This window comes from Somniosus microcephalus, chromosome 1 (genome assembly GCF_052327205.1).
Source record: "Somniosus microcephalus isolate GS21.2 chromosome 1, FLI_Smic_1.0, whole genome shotgun sequence".
NCBI lineage: Eukaryota > Metazoa > Chordata > Chondrichthyes > Squaliformes > Somniosidae > Somniosus > Somniosus microcephalus.
This window is the reverse complement of record NC_140987.1, coordinates 189,046,573-189,064,799: the sequence shown is the minus strand read 5'-3', so window position 1 is coordinate 189,064,799 and position 18,227 is coordinate 189,046,573. Positions and strand designations below refer to the sequence as shown.

Genomic DNA, 18,227 nt, shown 5'->3' with positions numbered 1-18,227 from the left:
ACCTGGGGGCACCAATCAGCAGGCCAAGGTTTTGAGCCTCAAGTGACTTCAACAATGTTGGCAAAGGACCGTGAAAAAGATAGAGGAAATGTGATACACCAACATGTATTTATATAGCGCCATTAACGTAGTAAACGTCCCAAAGTGTTGCACAGGAGTATTATAAGTCAAAAAAATTTACAGATAAATTAGGGCAGATGATCAAAAGCTTGGTCAAAGTAGTAGGTTTTAAGGAGCGCCTTAGAGGAGGAAGGAGAGGTAGCGAGGCAGAAAGATCTAGGCAAGGAATTCCAGAGCTTAGGGCCTAGGCAACAGAAGGCACGGCCACCAATGGTTGAGTGATTATAATCAGGGATGCTCAAGAGGGCAGAATTAGAGTGCAGATATCTCGGGGGGTTGTGGGGCTGAAGGAGATTACAGAGCTAGGGAGGGGCGACGCCATCGAGGGATTTGAAAACAAGGATGAGAATTCTGAAATCGAGGCGCTGCTTAACCGAATGTAGGTCAGAGAGCACAGGGGTGATGGGCGAACGGGACTTGGTGCGAGTTAGGACATAGGCAGCCGAGTTTTGGATGACCTCAAGTTTACATAGGGTAGAACGTGGGAGGCCAGCCAGGAGTGCATTGGAATAGTCAAGTCTAGGGGTAACAAAGGCATGGATGAGGGTTTCAGCAGCGGATGAGCTGAGGCAAGGGAGGAGGCGGGCGAGGTTACGGAGGTGGAAGTAGCCGATCTTTGTTATGCGGCGGATGTGGTCGGAAGCTCATTTCAGGGTCAAATATGACACCAAGGTTGCGAACAGTGTAGTTCAGCCTCAGTCAGATGCTAGAGAGGGATGGAGTCAGTGGCTAGGGAACGGAGTTCGTGGCGGGAACCGAAAACAATGGCTTCGGTCTTCCCAATTTTAATTGGAGAAAATTTCTGCTCATCCAGAACTGTATGTCGGACAAGCAGTCTGACAATTTAGAGACTGTGGAGTGGTCGAGAGAAGAGCTGGTGAGGAAGAGTGATAGTAAATTTGAAACAATTTTGTAAAATGTTGTTGCTGTACAGGTCACTTGGAGCTGTCAGTTTCCCTCCAAGCTCCCTGTCTATCCTCAGATTCCACTTTTGCTCAAGGCCTGTATCCCTGCTCAGAGTGAGTGTTTGGCTTGCCTTTTTCACCAATCTCGTTGGCACCTTGCCTCCTCAACCGTGCAGACCTCTTCCCACCTCCCTCCCCCCACCTCCAAATGTGAGACTTGAGTCCGTAACCACAGAGGTGCTCTTCTGCGAACTCCCCTTCGCACCCCTCTGCTGTACCTGCGTTCGGGCTTCATGACAACAACTGTCCTCCCTCCCAAGAATCTTTGAAACCTTACTTTATTCTTGCCATGAGTGGAAAAGGCTACCTTCAGATTGTACTTTTCCTTTTCAAGGGCAACTCAATCCCTTAAAATTTCTAATTCCTGCTGACAGGAATGTGCTCCATTCCTGAATCGACTGCCGTTCGTTCTCCCCTCATTCCTGCACATATAACCTCTGTTCCCACCTCAGCATGCTCAATGAAAACCTGATGGTTGGGAAGAGCAAGTCCATCAGCAGAGGGATGGATAGGTCACTGGAACCTCCTCAGAGAAAATGGGCTGCCTTCCTCCTGCTCCCTCTCCAACCCCCAGCTGAGATCGTTTTCCTGCTTTTTCTACCCCCGCCATCCATTTCCCACCTTTTCTCCCCCCAGCCATTTCAGCTACGAGGAAAGATTGGATAGGCTAAGGTTGTTTTCATTGGAACAGAGGAGGCTGAGGGGAGAATTAATTGTGGTGTACAAAATTATGAGGGGCCTAGCTAGAGTGGATAGGAAGGACCGATTTCCCTTAGCAAAGAGGTCAATAACCTGGGGGGGGGGGGGGGGGGCATAGATTTAAAGTAATTGGTAGAAGGATTAGAGGGAGGTAGAGGCAGAAGCCCTCAACACATTTAAAAAGTACTTGGATGTGCACTTGAAGTGCAGTAACCTACAAGGTTACGGACCAAAAGCTGGAAAGTGGGATTAGGCTGAATAGCTCTTTTTCAGCCGGCGCAGACACAATGGGTTGAATGGCCTCTTTCTGTACCGTAAATTTCTATAATCCTCTTGACAGTCTCCCTCTCCTCCCATCTGCCTGGTTCCAATTATGCTTCCGTCCACTAAATTGCTTGACCTCAATAATGTACTTGGTTGCATTCGCAACAAAATAGATGAATAGTGCAGATAGAAATTAACAGGTTTGATCTAATAGCCATAATGGAGACGTGGTTGCAAAGTGGCCAAGGTTGGGAACTAAATATTCCAGGATACTTAACTTTTAGAAGAGTTAGGCAAAATGGAAAAGGAGGAGGGGTAGCCCTGAAAATAAAGGATGGGATAAAGACAGTAGAGAGAAAGGATCTTAGCTCTGAAAATCAAGTAGTAGAATCAGTTTGGGTGGAGCCAAGAAGCAGTAAGGGGCAGAAAACATTGGTGGGAGTTGTTTATAGGCCCCCAAACAGTCGATGTAATGTAGGGCAGAGTATAAATCAGGAAATTAGAGGCGCATGTAACAAGGGTAATACAGTAATCATGGGGGACGTTAATCTACATATGGACTGGGCAAAACAAATTTGCAGTAATAGTATGGAGGACGAATTCATGGAATGTATGCAAGATAGTTTTCCAGATCAGTATGTTGAGGAACCAATGAGGGAACAGGCTATTTTAGATCTAGTATTGTGCAACGAGAAAGGGTTCATTAATAACCTTGTAGTAAAGGGGCCTTTAGGGAAGAGTGACCATAATATGATAGAATTTTATATTGAGTTTGAAAGTGATTGAGTTAAATCCAAAACTAGAGTCTTAAATCTAAACAAAGCAAACTACATAAGTATGAGGGGCGAGTTGGCTAAGATAGATTGGGAAACTACATTAAAAGGTATGATGGTAGAAAAACAATGGCTAGCATTTAAAGAATACATAATTTACAACAAATATACATTCCTTTAAGGCACAAAAACCACAAAGGAAAAGTGGTCCAATCGTGGCTAACAAGAGAAGTTAAAGATAGTACTCTTCTCTTCGGCAGTCCCTCGGAACCGAGGATGACTTGCTTCCACATTAAAAATATGAGTTCTCAAGTGACTGAGGAGTCCAATGCGGGACCTACAGTCTCTGTCACAGGTGGGGCAGACGGTGGTTGAAGGGGCGGGTGGGTGGGGTGCTTGGGTTGACGTGCGCTCCTTTCGCTGCCTGCGCTTGGCTTCCGCTTGCTCCCGGCAAAGAGTCTCGAGGTGTTCGGCACCTTCCCGGATGCTTTGTGCGGTCTTGGGCCAGGGATTCCCAGGTGTCGGTGGGGATGTTGCACTTTTTCAAGGAGGCTTTAACTAGATCAAAGGAAGTGGCTTATAATGTTGCCAAAGAGTAGTAAGCCTGAGGATTGGGAGGATTTTAGAATTCAGCAAAAGAGGACCCAGAAATTGATAAAGAAAGGGAAAATAGAATATAGGAGAGTAAACTAGCAAGAGACATAAAAACAGATTGAAATGATAATGGGGAATAAGGAAATGGCAGAGAAATTAAACAAATACTTTGTGTCTGTCTTCATGGAATAGTGGCGAACCAAGGGTCTAGTGAGAATGAGGAACTAAAAGAAATTAGTATTAGTAAAAAGAATATAGTACTGGAGAAATTAATGGGACTGAAAGCCAATAAATCCCCTGGACCTGACAGCCTACATCCTAGGGTTTTAAAAGATATAGAGATGGTGAATGCATTAGTTGGCATTTTCCAAAATTCCATAGATTCTAGAACGGTTCCTGCAGATTGGAAGGTAGCAAATGTAACCCCATTATTTAAGAAAGGAGGGAAGAGCGAAAACAGGGAACTACAGACCAGTTAGCCTGACATCAGTAGTAGGGAAAATGCTAGAATCTATTATTAAGGACGTGGTAACAGGGTACTTAGAAAATAATAATAGGATTGGGCAGAGTAAACACAGATTTATGGAAGGGAAATCATGTTTGACGAATCTGTTAAGAGTTTTTTGAAGTTGTAGCTAGCAGAATAGATAAGGGGGAACCAATGGATGTGGTGTATTTGGATTTTCAGAAGGCATTCAATAAGGTGCCACACAAGAGGTTATTAAACAAAATTAGGGATCATGGGATTGGGGGTAATATATTAGCATGGATTGAGGATTGGTTAACAGATAGAAAACAGAGTAGGAATAAACGGGTCATTTTCGGGTTGGCAGGCTGCAACTAGTGGGGTACCGCAAGGATCATTGCTTGGGCCTCAGCTATTCACAATCTACATCAATGATTTTGATGAGGGGACCAAATGTAATATATCCAAGTTTGCTGACGATACAAAGCTGGGTGGGAATGTAATTTGTGAGGAGGATTCAAGGACGCTTCAAGGGGTTATAGACAGGCTAAGTGAGTGGACAAGAACATGGCAAATGGAATATAATGTGGAGAAATGTGAAGTTATCCACTTTGGTAGCAAAAATAGAAAAGCAGAGTATTTTTTTAAATGGTGAGAGATTGGGAATTGTTTGCGTTCAGAGGGACCTGGGTGTCCTTGAACACGAATCACTGAAAGTTAACATGCAGGTACAGCAAGCAATTAGGAAAGCAAATGGTATATTGCCCTTTATTACAAGAGGATTTGAATACAAGAGTAAAGATGTCTTACTGCAATTATATAGGGCCCTGGTGAGACCACATCTGGAGTATTGTGTACAGTTTTGGTCTCCTTACCCAAGGAAGGACATACTTGCCATAGAGGGAGTGCAACGAAGGTTCACCAGACTGGTTCCTGGGATGGGGGGGGATTGTCCTGCGAGGAGAGATTGAGTAGACTAGGCCTATATTCTCTAGAGTTTAGAAGAATGAGGGGTGATCTCATTGAAACATACAAAATTCTTACAGGGCTTGACAGAGTAGATGCAGGGAGGATGTTTCTCCTGGCTGGGGAGTCTAGAACCAGGGGTCACAGTCTCACAATAAGGGTTCGGCTATTTAGGACTGAGATGAGGAGAAATGTTTTCACTGAGAGTGGTGAATCTTTGGAATTCTCTACCCGAGAGGGTTGCGGAGGCTCAGTCGTTGAGTATATTCAAGACAGAGATCGATAGATTTTTGAATATTAAGGGAATCAAGGGATATGGGGATAGTGCAGGAAAGTGGAGATGAGGTAGGCGATCAGCCATGAGCTTACTGAATGGCGGAGCAGGCTTGAAGGGCCAAATGGCCTACTCTTGCTCCTATTTCTTATGTTGTTGACTCCCTGTGTGTAACACTGCAGGAGATCAACTGGTGGATGAATGAAAAATGGTGTGGTACAAAACCCATTGACATGGAAGTTCCTAGGTTTGATCTCTGCGCTGAGCTACCCATTCTCAGATTGAGACAATCGATGGGGCAAAAAAAAAACCGGGTCCACACTATTGACTCTCATACAGTGATCTTGGCTGCCACCACGTGTACATGTTAGGTAAGAACAGGACTGGCCTTAGCTGTAAGACCACTCATGTTCAAACAGACTGCCAATATTCATTATCCAGATTCACAAAGGAAAGATGGCTATCTTGAGTGAGGTATCAGAATGCTACTGGCATCAATGGTACAGCCTGTCCTCCTGTAGAAGAGACACAAACTGCAGAGGTGGGGAGAGGTGAGGAGGTGGAAGGAAAAGTACAGTTCAGCAGTGCCCCTTTATAAAAATATGCCATTAGCAATACAAGCTTCATAACTATCATGCTTTTAATGCTTCTGGTTTGCAAACCTTAGTAAGATTTTTCTAGTCTAGTCAATTCTCTAAATTGAAAAATGAAAAATTACAACCCACATCTTCACTACATAGAACTTTGCTTTTTAAAATCAAACTCATCATACCTAATTCTGTTAAGGAAAAAGTACCTTTGTTTTTGTTTGTAAGCATAAGGTGAGCTCAGAGTTAAATGACCTTTCTTACCTTTGTTCTGCCTGCATATAATTTTTTTGGGTATAATTAATAAGGCCTTGGAGTTCCCATGTCTCAGCCAGGTCAGGAAAAGAATCGGTAAGATCTGTTGCAATCTATCAGGCGAATGGAGGAAAAATTACTTAATCTTACAGCAAAGATTCAAAATTCTGCTAATTAGCTGTAATATAATTGGATTGTTACTGATGGGAAGAAACATCAGCAAAAACACCAAGATCTCAATTTAAATACATCATTTTACTATAATTTTGATTTTAGTGCTATAATTCTTTATCCCACTGTTTACTAGGAATAAAATGCAAGTATTTAAAACAGCAGGTTGCAGTTACATTCGTAAAATGAAAATAATGTTGACAACTGTTGGAACATTAACTTCATGCGCATTTGCATTTCATTACTAAGCAACTTAAAGTACAAACCAACCTGAGATGCTTGTTTCACCAGACCCTTGTTCAAATAAGCTTGACCTTTCATGGCACGTAGCACTGGTTCATTGGTGTTAGGAAGCTGGAAAGGTAGCAACATCCACAGTATTACACAAAGATCAGTTGATTGCTTTCTAAACATAGAAGATAGAAGCAGGAGTAGGCCATTCGGCCCTTCGAGCCTGCTCCGCCATTCAACGAGATCATGGCTGATCATCCAAACCCTAGCACCCGGTCCCTACACCGACAGCCATCCCACACAAGCCCTATCCCCGTAACCCCGCGTATTTAATCCCCCCCCCAACACTAAGGGCCAATTTTTGGCATGGCCAATCAACCTAACCCGCACATCTTTTGGACTGTGGGAGGAAACCGGAGCACCCGGAGGAAACCCACGCAAACACGGGGAGAATGTGCAAACTCCACACAGTCACCCGAGGCCGGATTTGAACCCGGGTCCCTGGCGCTGTGAGGCAACAGTGCTAACCACTATGCCACCGTGCTGCCAAACTACCCGTAACATCTCAATTCCCACTCTGGGCAAAGTAAATCCTGCTCAGTTGGTAGAAACAGATTACACGGAATTATTTCCGAGTTGATACGAAATATCAGAATCAACTCAAAGTGATTACAAAACCTCCCTTAAGTACATGAACTATAAGAAAATATTAGCAGTGAATCAGAGTTGTAGACCATAAGTGGAACATACTAGTCTAACATTACATTCTGCTGTTTAAAGCAAGTACAACACAGATGACCAGGATTCAGCAGCACTATGAGCACACACAGCCATGTCACCTCATCAGGTGTTCATGGCTAAGCACAAGACTAATATATTAAACCAAAAGGTTAAGACAGAGTTTCTGAAAAGCCTAAAATTTCAATAGTTCAAGTCTTGTTTTGACAAAAAAAAACTGTTAAAATCCAATTCTGCATTAAAAGATCCACTGGGTAAAGTAATCAGATTGCTGCCCCCCGCCCCCTTACCTTCACCACCATGCCAGTAATCGTCTACAAAACTTGTGGACGCAATTTATATTGGCTCAAAATTTGCGATCGGGGGCTTCCTGCGGGCGGATGCCTCCAACCTGTAACAAATCTACGCATTTACCTGGTGGCCCGGGAGGTACGGAGGCTTGCAATCCTGTGCCTCTCCGGTCACACGCAGGCAGAGGCCCGCGTATCCCAGGGGCGCACACGGTTCGCAAGCACCCCTGGGATCACGTGTGCCGACCCAACCAATAAAAGGGAATCCCCATTCATATTTAATGGGAGTCCTGTACGTACGGAATTCCCATAAGTATGAATGGGGATCAATTAAAAAATACACAAACACATGAAATGAATTTTTTAAAATTACATATTTAAAATGCCATTTAATTAACTATTTTAAATGAAAATAATGGCCCAGAAATTCGGGTCTCCACAGGTGAGTACGCACGGGGTACTCACCCGTAGGCCCGATGGAAGTGCCGGTTTCCTGCATGCACTGCGCATCCGTGGGAAACCGGCACTTCCGTTCCTCTGAACGAAGGGGTTCAGAGGTCGAACGCGCGCGTGGGGGAGTCTGCGCGTGCGCTTTGAACTTACGTTTTTTTTTTTTAAAAACAGGTTTTTCCGTGAGGGTAAGTCTTTAGAATTTAGAAATTTAAAAAGCAGGCGTAAGGCCTGCTTTTTACAAGGTAAGTGGTCAATTAATTAAAATTAAAACATTTTTTCCACAGGTTTATTATTTTTTAATACTTTAATGCAAGGTAAGTTTATTTTTAGCCCCGTTAGAATATAACATTATTTTTTTCAAAAATTTAAATTGTTTAAAATAGTTAATGTAATTTATAGTTTATTTAAAAAATGTGATTTTTAAAAAGATTTATTTGAAGATTTAGTGCTATTTTGGGGCCGTAGTATTTATAAGTCTTGACAGCACTTCCTGTCAGACTTATGAATGGAGCATTCCCTGCTCGATTGGCTGCCCATGGCCCACGTGATCCCAGGGGACGCATTGAACTAACTGCGCCCCTGGGTTACGCAAGCACTGCGTGCCTGCAGCTGGACCAGGCCCCGGATCGGAATTCCACGGGGCCCCACAGCTCAACTGCCGGCGCGCAAGATAAGTGCAGGTCGGGGGCTTGCACCCGGGGAAGCCCCCGACCCGAATTTCTGGGCCTATAATTTTTTGAATTTTTTTTTTTTAATATGTTTTAATGGCGCTAAAAATAAACTTACCTTATTAGGCAGGGTTTTTTAACGTATAAATGGAGTGATAAAATTTTATTTTTCTATTTTTTTTTTAATAACTCTTATGCTGGTAAAAGCAGGCTTTGCGCCTGCTTTTACCAGGCTTAAGAATTTCACAGACATTCAGCAGGCGGAAGTTGGGCAAATAGCACAACTCTCCACCCGCAGAGGCCCATCTCCTGGGGATGCGGAGAATCTGTCAAGAATTGACAGATCGCAAGTTCTGGGCTTTAGTGCATGCGTTTCGCATGCCTAAACCCGGAACTTGCACAGCACCTACAGACGCGTACACAGCTCGTAGGGGGTCGCAATACAGCCCATTAACGTTAATAGCAAAAGCATCAGGATTTCACATTGGAAAATAGAACTTTAATCTGTAAGAGTGTCATACCTGTTCCAAGATGCCAAAGGCTTTCTCTGCATTATTTGGGTCACCAGATCTGACCATAGCTTCTGCTTGCAAATGAAGCAACTTGTGTTTTTGCTGAATGTTACCATCATGGACACTGCTTTCCAACCATTCCAGACCTACAGGCATGAATCACAACCAACACTCAAGGGAATTTCAGCTCCTAATTTGTCTCCAGTGAATACATGTATAAAAGTCTTAATATTGTATCAGCAAATTTGCAGCTGGAACTTAATGAGATCATTTTCAACTACAAACACAAGGCATGCAATTAATTTTATTTGTCTCTGTACACACAGGTAGTGCAATGCCATGGCGCACAATATGTTGAACTACAGAATAGTTGGATGTGGCTTACTGATTAGTATCACCCACTTGCATATTGGAGAGACCAGGTGCTTCCTTTTAGGCTTGAAGGGAGTGAAGAAATGAGGGTGGGTGGGTGGGGGTGGGCATGACACTGGCGGTTAATCTCATGCAGCTTCTAGAGACCAGTCTAGTGGTTCTGGTGCCTTCTTGATTATGGCTAAAGCATGAAATAAATAATCTAAATAATGCAAATGGGCAGGATATAAAAAGATTGCAAGAGTACATTGTGATAAATCTATATATATATGTTTTAAACTGAACAGTACCAACATGCCTGTAACTTTAAACACAGCTTAAATTAATACACACTTTAAGATACAAGTCAAAAAAGTTAGAAATATTGAATCTATCTACTCATCATCTACATTGAATGAGTGGCTTTAAGCAAGTCGAATATACCATGGGATACGATGGGAACAATGATCAGGACTCAGGTCTGGTTTCAATCAATTTCCTGAGGGAAGTTTTCAACTAATGTGACGTATAAAACAACATAAACCACCAAAATAACATTATAGTTAATAGATTTTCTCGGACTACAAATATTTCTTATTACTAATTAATTCATTTTTAGATCTCCAAAAGCTGTATTACTGGACATTTGCTCGAAGTTATCCTCCCATTATAAAATAAAAGCAGCATAGGAGTATGGGTACAGGAACAAGCTGAAGAAGTTTGACAAGAAAAAGATAAGCTATTATTGATTGTGATCATTTAAAATTGTTTAAATATTCTCATGAAATAGCAAATGGCACAATGAGGAAAAATTGTTGTTTGCGATGGGTAGATTTTTGAACTGCCATTCCCCACCCCGTCAGCGACAAGGCCGAGTATGGGCCTTTAGCCCAGGCCTCAGGACATTTCTTTCTCATGTGAAAACAAAAAAAAAAACTGGTTCTCTTGTCAGTTCAGTTGTGGCATCCTTTCCAGCGCGACTGGTAGAGAAAATATCAAGGAACAAAAACAAACAAGTGAAATTTATAGATGTGTGCATAATTGGTGAAAAATCTTTTGCAGCCACACAGACAGAGCCATAGCAACATTAACCAGATCATAACAATAGACTTATTTAAGAGAAAATGAGAAAAAGTCTGAGACAGAGATATGGACAATGAGCGAAAGCCTGAAAGGAAAACAGAAAAAATGAGCATAGGTGACAGGCAGACAATTACAGGAAGTGAGAAAAGTTCACTCTTATCCAGGGACATCACAATGGGAGATCAATTAATAAATGCTCATTTTTTATGCAAACAAAAGAACATTTCCTACCCTGCCTGCAAGAGATAATCGTTTCTTTGTACTTGTGCATCCGGAGCTGCAGCTCTGCTAGATAAAACCAAGCTATAATTGCTGAACGTGCCTGCTTTAATCCTGCAATACAAGTAACATTCCTCTCAGATCTCGTATAAGGCAGAAGGAAAAACATCAGGCAAAAGGGAAAAAAAAACACAAGTTTTGGCAATCACCAAGTAGTGGCTAGTGCATGTATGTACCAGAGTGAAATGTAGATCATAGCAGCAACAATAGTAAAATACTGAAAGCAGTTATGCAGCGTCACCTTTTTTGAAGCAGATTGCCAAAGGATACAATTCTAGACTTCCAACTAACACAATGGGGCAGAAATTCCTCCCCAAACGCACGAGTACGGAAGGGGTACTCACGCGTCTGGCCGGAGGAAATGCCGGTTTTCAGCATGCACAGCGCATGCGCCGAAAACCGGTATTTCCTCTCCTCCAACCGAAGAGGTGAAGAGGCTAGCGCGTGCGCTGTAGGGGGCAGCGCGTGCGTCTTGGATTTCCTCTGTTTTGGGGGATTTGCACATGTCTAAAGGCCTCCGGTCTTTACGCTTGTAAAAAGCACATGTAAGTATTTATTTTTACAGGTAAGTGGTGTTTTAGTGTAATTTAGAATTTTTTTTCCCCCCACAGGTTTATTATTTTAAAGAATCTACAATAAGGTAAGTTTAGTTTTAGACCCTTTTATTAAAAATTTATTTTTTTCAGAAAAAAAAATTGTTTAAATTATTAAAAAAAAACTTATTTATACTTAATAATTAATGATTGGGATGTTTGTTAAATTTTTATTTAAAGTTTAAATAGTGTTTTGGGCCCCCGTAGTTTTCAATGAGTTTGACAGTTCTTACTCTCAAACTCATGAATGAACCTTCCCCTCCCCTGATTGGTTGTACAGTGCTCACCTGATCCCAGCCGGCACATCGCACTAACTACGCCGCTGGATCAGGTAAGCACTGCGCGCTGACATCTGAACCGGGCCTGTCACAGGAAATGCAAGCAGGCCCGGGCTTCAGATGTCAGCACGCAGGGTGAGTGCAGATCGGGGGCTTGCACCCGCGGGAAGCCCCCGACCCGAATTTTTGGCCCAATGAATAATGACTGAATTGATGCATGCAAAGAGAAAATAAATCTAATTGAACAGCACGTACAGACATGGACTTGGCACTAGACTCCGGGGTAGGGAAAAAGAATGGTCTATTTATCATATTACATTACTATTATTTCCAGTGATAATTGAGGCTTTTTTGCACTATTCATCATATCCTGCAACTTGGACTGTTATTGCTATACTTTCTGCTTATTTGCTTATTGTTTTAATTTATTCTTGTTTTTACTTTTTGCTTTTATATTTATTGTGGGAGTGAGTGGGGAGTAAGCATTCCATTGTACTAGTTACATATGGCAATAAAATGATCTTGAATCTTGAACCATACAGTCAGAAGGAGGCTTGCAACATTGGTAGTTGCCACAGGTGATCCAGAATCCCTCTAGGTAAATCAAGAAACTTGTACACTTGGTATATTTGGAACACCCAGTCCAGATACCCACAACAGGCACTTGCAGATTAGATACAGCAGCCAGATAGTGTGCAGTTCGCTATGCTCTGCCCTGACAGCTTGATTTAACCTCAACATTTTTCATTTTCCACTTCACGCATGCATCACCCTCTTCAAATGAACCCGCCAATTTAGTGTTTGCGTGTGCCGGGTTAGGACAGTTTTGTGCTTAGTGCCAGTATCCATTAGAAACTGGGTTGGAACTGGTCAAACTCATTTCAGGGAGGACCCTTACAGCTGGTAGACCACATCATTCCTGAATCTGGATTGATGTAAACACAGGGCCCAGAGTGAAAAGGAAGTGTACAAAATGCAATGGCCTAAAAGTCAACACAATTAACAGGTCAATTGTAAACAGAAAAATCGACATTAAAATATTAACTTTTGCTTAATTAGCAATTCCAGTTAAAATGCATGGGAAGAAGAGTGATCAGATACATTTTCAGAGGATTGCGGAACCACAGAGACATTATATACAGGAAACTTTGGTTTATCCGGAGGTTAACTGTCCGGAATGCTCGAGCCACCGGCAAAATTCAGGAGTCGGTTCAGTAAGTTTTTTTCTTTTTGTTGCTTTTTTTTCCACTAGTCAGGCTCTGCAAGGTCTAGCTAAAGCTGTTGCTTAGCTACAGAGACGCTTGCAAGCTACGGCCGACTGTTTAGAAGCTGTAGGGTTTGTTGCTAGATACACAGCTCAAAAGCTTCCGTATGTTTTAACATTAGCGCTGGTTTGTCCGGCAGTTTTGATGGGATGGCAACAGCTCGGTCCCGTCGGTGCCGGATATCACAAAGTTTCCTGTATGGTGTATTACATTTGTCTGATAGATTTCTTCTTACCACACAAGCACAATTCCCCAGAAAGAGTAATCCCCCCAAAAAAACTACCTTCAGTAAGGTTCTTTGCTGCTTCTTCATATTTCTTTTCTTGCATAGCTTTGATCCCAAGTCCAATAAGGCCTAACCCATTTGTTGGTTCCATTTTATTAAGTCTTGTATAACACTGGAAAGCCTCTTCACTAAAACACTCTGTTTAAAATGAGAAGATAGTATAGTAATAGAACCCTTCTGTAATGCAGATTAATCACCACTGCAAACTCAATACAAAGATTACCAACTGGTAGTGTCATCCTCATTCTTCAAATAAAGGCATCCTCTGTACACTGTAGAAGTTTGCCACTAACAGCATCATGGCAAGCTCCTGAAGTGTGTGAAGGACACTAGGACTGAATAACAAATATTTGCTGCACAGCAGCATATTTAGAAAAAGCACCAACTACAAATAACACCTGCAAAAGTACTAATTGATTAAAGCAATACATCACTAAACACACTTAAAATGTCGGATGTCATTCAGTTAAAGCTTGCTGATCTAGAAGCTTTTCAGCACAATTTAACCTGGAATACTTTCCTTTAACCCACACCATGCATTTATTTTCAAGATAAAACCTATAAGACACAGTTCTGGATCAATAATTTCCATTCCTACTCTTTCCAAAGTATTTTGGCCGGAATTTGCAGTTGTAATGATGGCGAAACTGTCAGTGTTTGCCATCATTACAACTGTGAAACTGACAGCAACTTCTGGTGTCCACACATGCACAGTTAAACGCGGAAATCCAGAAGTTGCTGTTAGTCATTCCCTGCTCCTCTACAGGTTGTGCTGTTGAACTTCCCGCAGCCGGCAATGAATTGAAATCACTGAGTGGACGAGAACTTCCCCTTTTTTGCTGTAATATCACTGTTAAAAACTCTCTAAAAAGTTAAGCCTTGTTCAATGAGGTGTAACTGAGTTTTTAACGGCGTACTGAATCATAACTACTGCTGAACAACTGTTCTAGCCCTGAAAAACTAATTTTATATTTGTGGAATGTCAAATTTTTCCATTATGATACAAATTCCATGTTTTTAATATACCTGTAATAACTTTTTTTTTTTTTTTTTAAGTTTATGATACTTCAGCTTCTACCTTAATCACATGTGCATGCCCCAATCTTTAGTTCGCCCTGTAAAATGATTAAAAAGTGCATTTTACTTCTTGGTTTGCTGTCTGAGAATTCTTCAATGTGATTGGCTACTTAGCCAGCTTAATGACATCACTTTGCTGGACACTGGAGATCCCCTAGACTTGATGCCAGAACCAAATTAACGTCGGGAGAGGTGAAATCCACACCAGAGATTGCTCAATATTTGTGGGTAGCTTCCTTAGAGGTCAGCGGTAGGTGCCATCATTTCACTGCTGACCAGAAAATCAAGGCCTTTACCATTTGAGAATTGGAGATGACACTTTTCATCTTGAGGATAGAAATGACAAGTGTTGGGGAATTGTGCTCCTTCCCACATTTTGCACTTAGTGTCAACATCATGCACATAGATTAATCTAGCATTGCCCGAGGGAACGCTCTCTCTCAATAATGCTCCTTAACCCCAACTGCAAGTCAGTGCCTCTTGCGGAATCAGTATGAATTTCTTCATTTCTCACACTATCGTTCCTTATTGTCTCAGAGAGATTGGCAATTTGTGTCAAAATACGGATAATTTTATGCTGTGGAGAGACACCTTAACCACTAGGCGTTAACTGTACAAAAAATTTGATTATTTTGAAACTACAAAAATAACTACCTGTCTGGATAAAATGCATCCCGAGTACTTCTAGTGAAGATGATGAATTAGGATACTGGGCTATCAAAACCTCGCAAGCTAATTTTAGCTTGTCTTCTTCATGTGGCAGCTGAAACAAAGAAGTTAAAAAAAATATATACTTCTATTTTCAAAAGCCTGAGCCTCTGATGTTACTTTATTTTACTTTTGTTAAAGTAGTGTATTTTACTTTTGTTAAAGTAGTGCATTTCCTAAGAAATGTATGCAGTTAAGTTGATGACATTGGCACCTTAAAAAATTGGAAATTAATTATTTTTTGCATAGTAACATAAAATAGCAAAGGCATGCTCACAAGTACAATACTATTTATATCCCATTGCATTCTTATACACCAATGCAGTAGTTTTCAACCTTTTCTGTGTAAGGGACCACTGCAAATATTGAAGCATTTCCAGGGATCATCTGCAAATACTGACACATTCAGAGGCACTGTCTTAACTTCCAAAAGACAGTCAGCTCCCAAAGGAAAAGATCATCACTGCTGAAAACATTTTCCATTACAGAACAAAATAAATGACATGCTAATATGTAATGTGTCAATACAGAATTCTCGAGACACTGTTCTCATGATGCATCATAAATCCTGAGATTTCTAGATCCTAGTTTGAAAATCTGTGTCTGAGTATTATAATGTGCAGCACAAACCATAATTACTATTGCCACTTTCTCTTTCAGTGCTAAGATTTTAGTGATGAACAAGCTTACTTTTGATAGAAATTTAATATAGTCAGTGGAAAGCTTCTGATGGTTATCACTTGGAATCTTGTCCAGGGATGAAAGGACATTTTCAAAAGCAGTTATCAACTACACAAAAAAAAGAGAGAGAGTTAGCAATGCACTATGAACAAAAATAAGAAAATAAGCATTTATGTAACATCTTTCACAACCTCAGGATGTCCTAAAGCGCTTCACAGTTAATGAAGTACTTTTGAATTGTAGTCACTGTTATAATACAGGAAAATGCAGCAGCCTAATTTCACACTGCAAGGTCCCTCAAACGGCAATTAAATAAATGACCTAATCTGTTTCAGTGGAGTTGTATGAGGGATAAATGTTGGGCAGGGCACTGGGAGAACTCCCCTGCTCTTCCTCAAAAAGTGCCATGGGATCTTTTACATCCATATGAAAAGGCAGACAGGGCTTCGGTTTAATGTCTCATCCTAAAGATGGCACCTCCAACAATGCAGTACTCCCTCAGTACTGCATTCATGCGTTAGTCTAGATTATCTGCTCAAATTCTAGGGTGGGGTTTGAACCCGAGAACAGCCTTCGGATTCGGAAGCAGGATTAGTACCACCTGAGCCGAGGCTAAAAAGGCACTTACAACTCACAAAAATTACTCAACAAGAACTAATTATTTCAATCTTTATTTCCTATTTAGGGCCTTCAATTCTATAAAATTACTTTTTCAAACTCTATGTTACAAGACCAGAATCAGATTTACTTTCACCCTCCTGAAGCAGGTCTTCCACCCACATCAAAATCTTCTTTCTAAATTGCACAAATTATGGAGTTTGCTGGTTTAAAGTAAAATGTGTTACAGTAGCTAAATCGGATTGTTGTTGTCATTATAATAAGTCATAGAGGCTTTACCTCTGACTCACAACAATGACAAAGAAAAATCAGTTTCAACTAGGGTTGTTAACTCGGTGTTGACATATTCTTGGAGGTTCGATCACGTGACATCTAATCACACAACATCCGATCACACGACATCTGCCCGCAGTTTGCAAATGTTAATGCCTTATTGCCCCACAGTTTTCATGCAACCATCACAAGTACATGATGCATATAATTTGTAAAACTTGGATTGTAGTTTAATCTTGGTTTCCAATTTTAAAATTCAGATGTCAATTACATACGAGAGTAAATACTTGGGATATAGCACGCAAGATAATAAAACTCATTAAAATCAGAGAAACATCGTTGTCAGTTAATCAGGCTGTGGAATTTCAATACTACAGTTAAGTGGCCATCAAAGCACTTGAGAAGTTCAAAACGAATATTATTGCAGGTGAATCCTGATTGGCTAGATTTCTGCTGGTAAGGTTCATTTGCTCATTTAAGCTACTGGCAATACCTTGAAGAAAACATTTACCTCCTTTTCTCAAGAGTAAATTTAAATGCTCCTCTACAATTTTGAAATGTAACATTTTTCTATGGCATTATATTAAAGTATATTTAGTGGAATTTTTTGATACCACTCTGTTGACAGAAATAAGTAGTCAGCTGAAGGTTTCAACTGACTATTTATTTCTGTCAACAGAGTGGTTATTGAAGAAAAACATATTACATTCACCAGCCGACACAGAAAGCGTCCCTTCTGCGGCTGCACGCCAGTTTCGTCTAAAATAATAGGGCGTATTCTAGCACGCAGTGCATGCTGGGTAGATACATCCACCTTTAATCCCCAGAATTGCAGAATGGATCCTATTAAGATTGGAGCTGGGATAACTGCATTGGAGCAGGGAAACAATAAATAAAATTAATTATTAATGAGAGTTCACAGTTCAGGCCTGTCTCTGATCCACGAGAAGTGAAAGTGCAAATGGAATGCAATGTACTTTTCTCCCGGGTTTCCAATCCGGCAGACCAATCCTGCATTCCAGGAGGGTTTGCAACCCTAGTTTTAGCTACTGTACCAAATGATTGGTGGTTCAATTCTATAAACAGTAACCACAAATTTCAATTCTGTACAGCAAAACAACTGAATTAAGTTTGCTTTCAAAAGATAAACTTCCATATTTATCTCTTTGGAGGAAAATTAAAATAAATGCAACAGTTTCAATTTATTTCTTATAATCCATAGCATATTATTCGTTTGAACACTCATTAAATATAATTACTGATAAACATCTTAGTAACACGTATGAGGTTTATTTACCAGTTGTTGGGTCTCATTATCTTGACTCTCTACTTTGTCCTCAAGTAACTGGATCATTTTCCTCCATAATGATTGGAGTTCTTGTTTAACAGCACCATCTTGTTGTTTTAGCTGTATGAATCGACTCCATGTTTTGGCAACCTGCAACAGAGATGTTACCAGGGATGAGAGGATTACAGTTGAGAGAGACTTGAGGAGTTAGGGCTATTTCACTAAGGTTAAGAGGTGATGATAATAATTTGCAAGATTATGAAAGGTTATAATTTGGTAACTGCACTAGTCAGAAATATGGTAACAAGATGGCATAAATTTAAGGCAATCATAAAAAGAATTAAAAGGGAAGGTTAGAAAGAGATTTCTTTAGAGCTTAGAATGTGGAATTCTCCTTCTCAAACCACTGTTGCAACAGCAG

The 18,227-nt window shown here is 40.9% G+C and overlaps 1 protein-coding gene across 4 annotated transcripts in view; it reads right to left on the bottom strand.

The window, feature by feature from the left end:
• The window catches only part of skic3 (SKI3 subunit of superkiller complex), a 136,020-nt gene that overhangs the window by 87,123 nt on the left and 30,670 nt on the right, over positions 1–18,227 (bottom strand). For all 4 annotated transcript variants that reach the window (XM_085988621.1, XM_085988592.1, XM_085988612.1 and 1 more), the window contains exons 6-13: positions 17,816–17,956; positions 15,637–15,735; positions 14,893–15,001; positions 13,159–13,299; positions 10,692–10,793; positions 9,036–9,172; positions 6,405–6,488; positions 5,973–6,076 (exon numbers count right to left, since the gene is read on the bottom strand). In XM_085988621.1, coding sequence (XP_085844747.1) covers positions 5,973–6,076; positions 6,405–6,488; positions 9,036–9,172; positions 10,692–10,793; positions 13,159–13,299; positions 14,893–15,001; positions 15,637–15,735; positions 17,816–17,956 — 917 coding nt within the window. The remainder of the gene's footprint in view (positions 1–5,972; positions 6,077–6,404; positions 6,489–9,035; positions 9,173–10,691; positions 10,794–13,158; positions 13,300–14,892; positions 15,002–15,636; positions 15,736–17,815; positions 17,957–18,227) is intronic.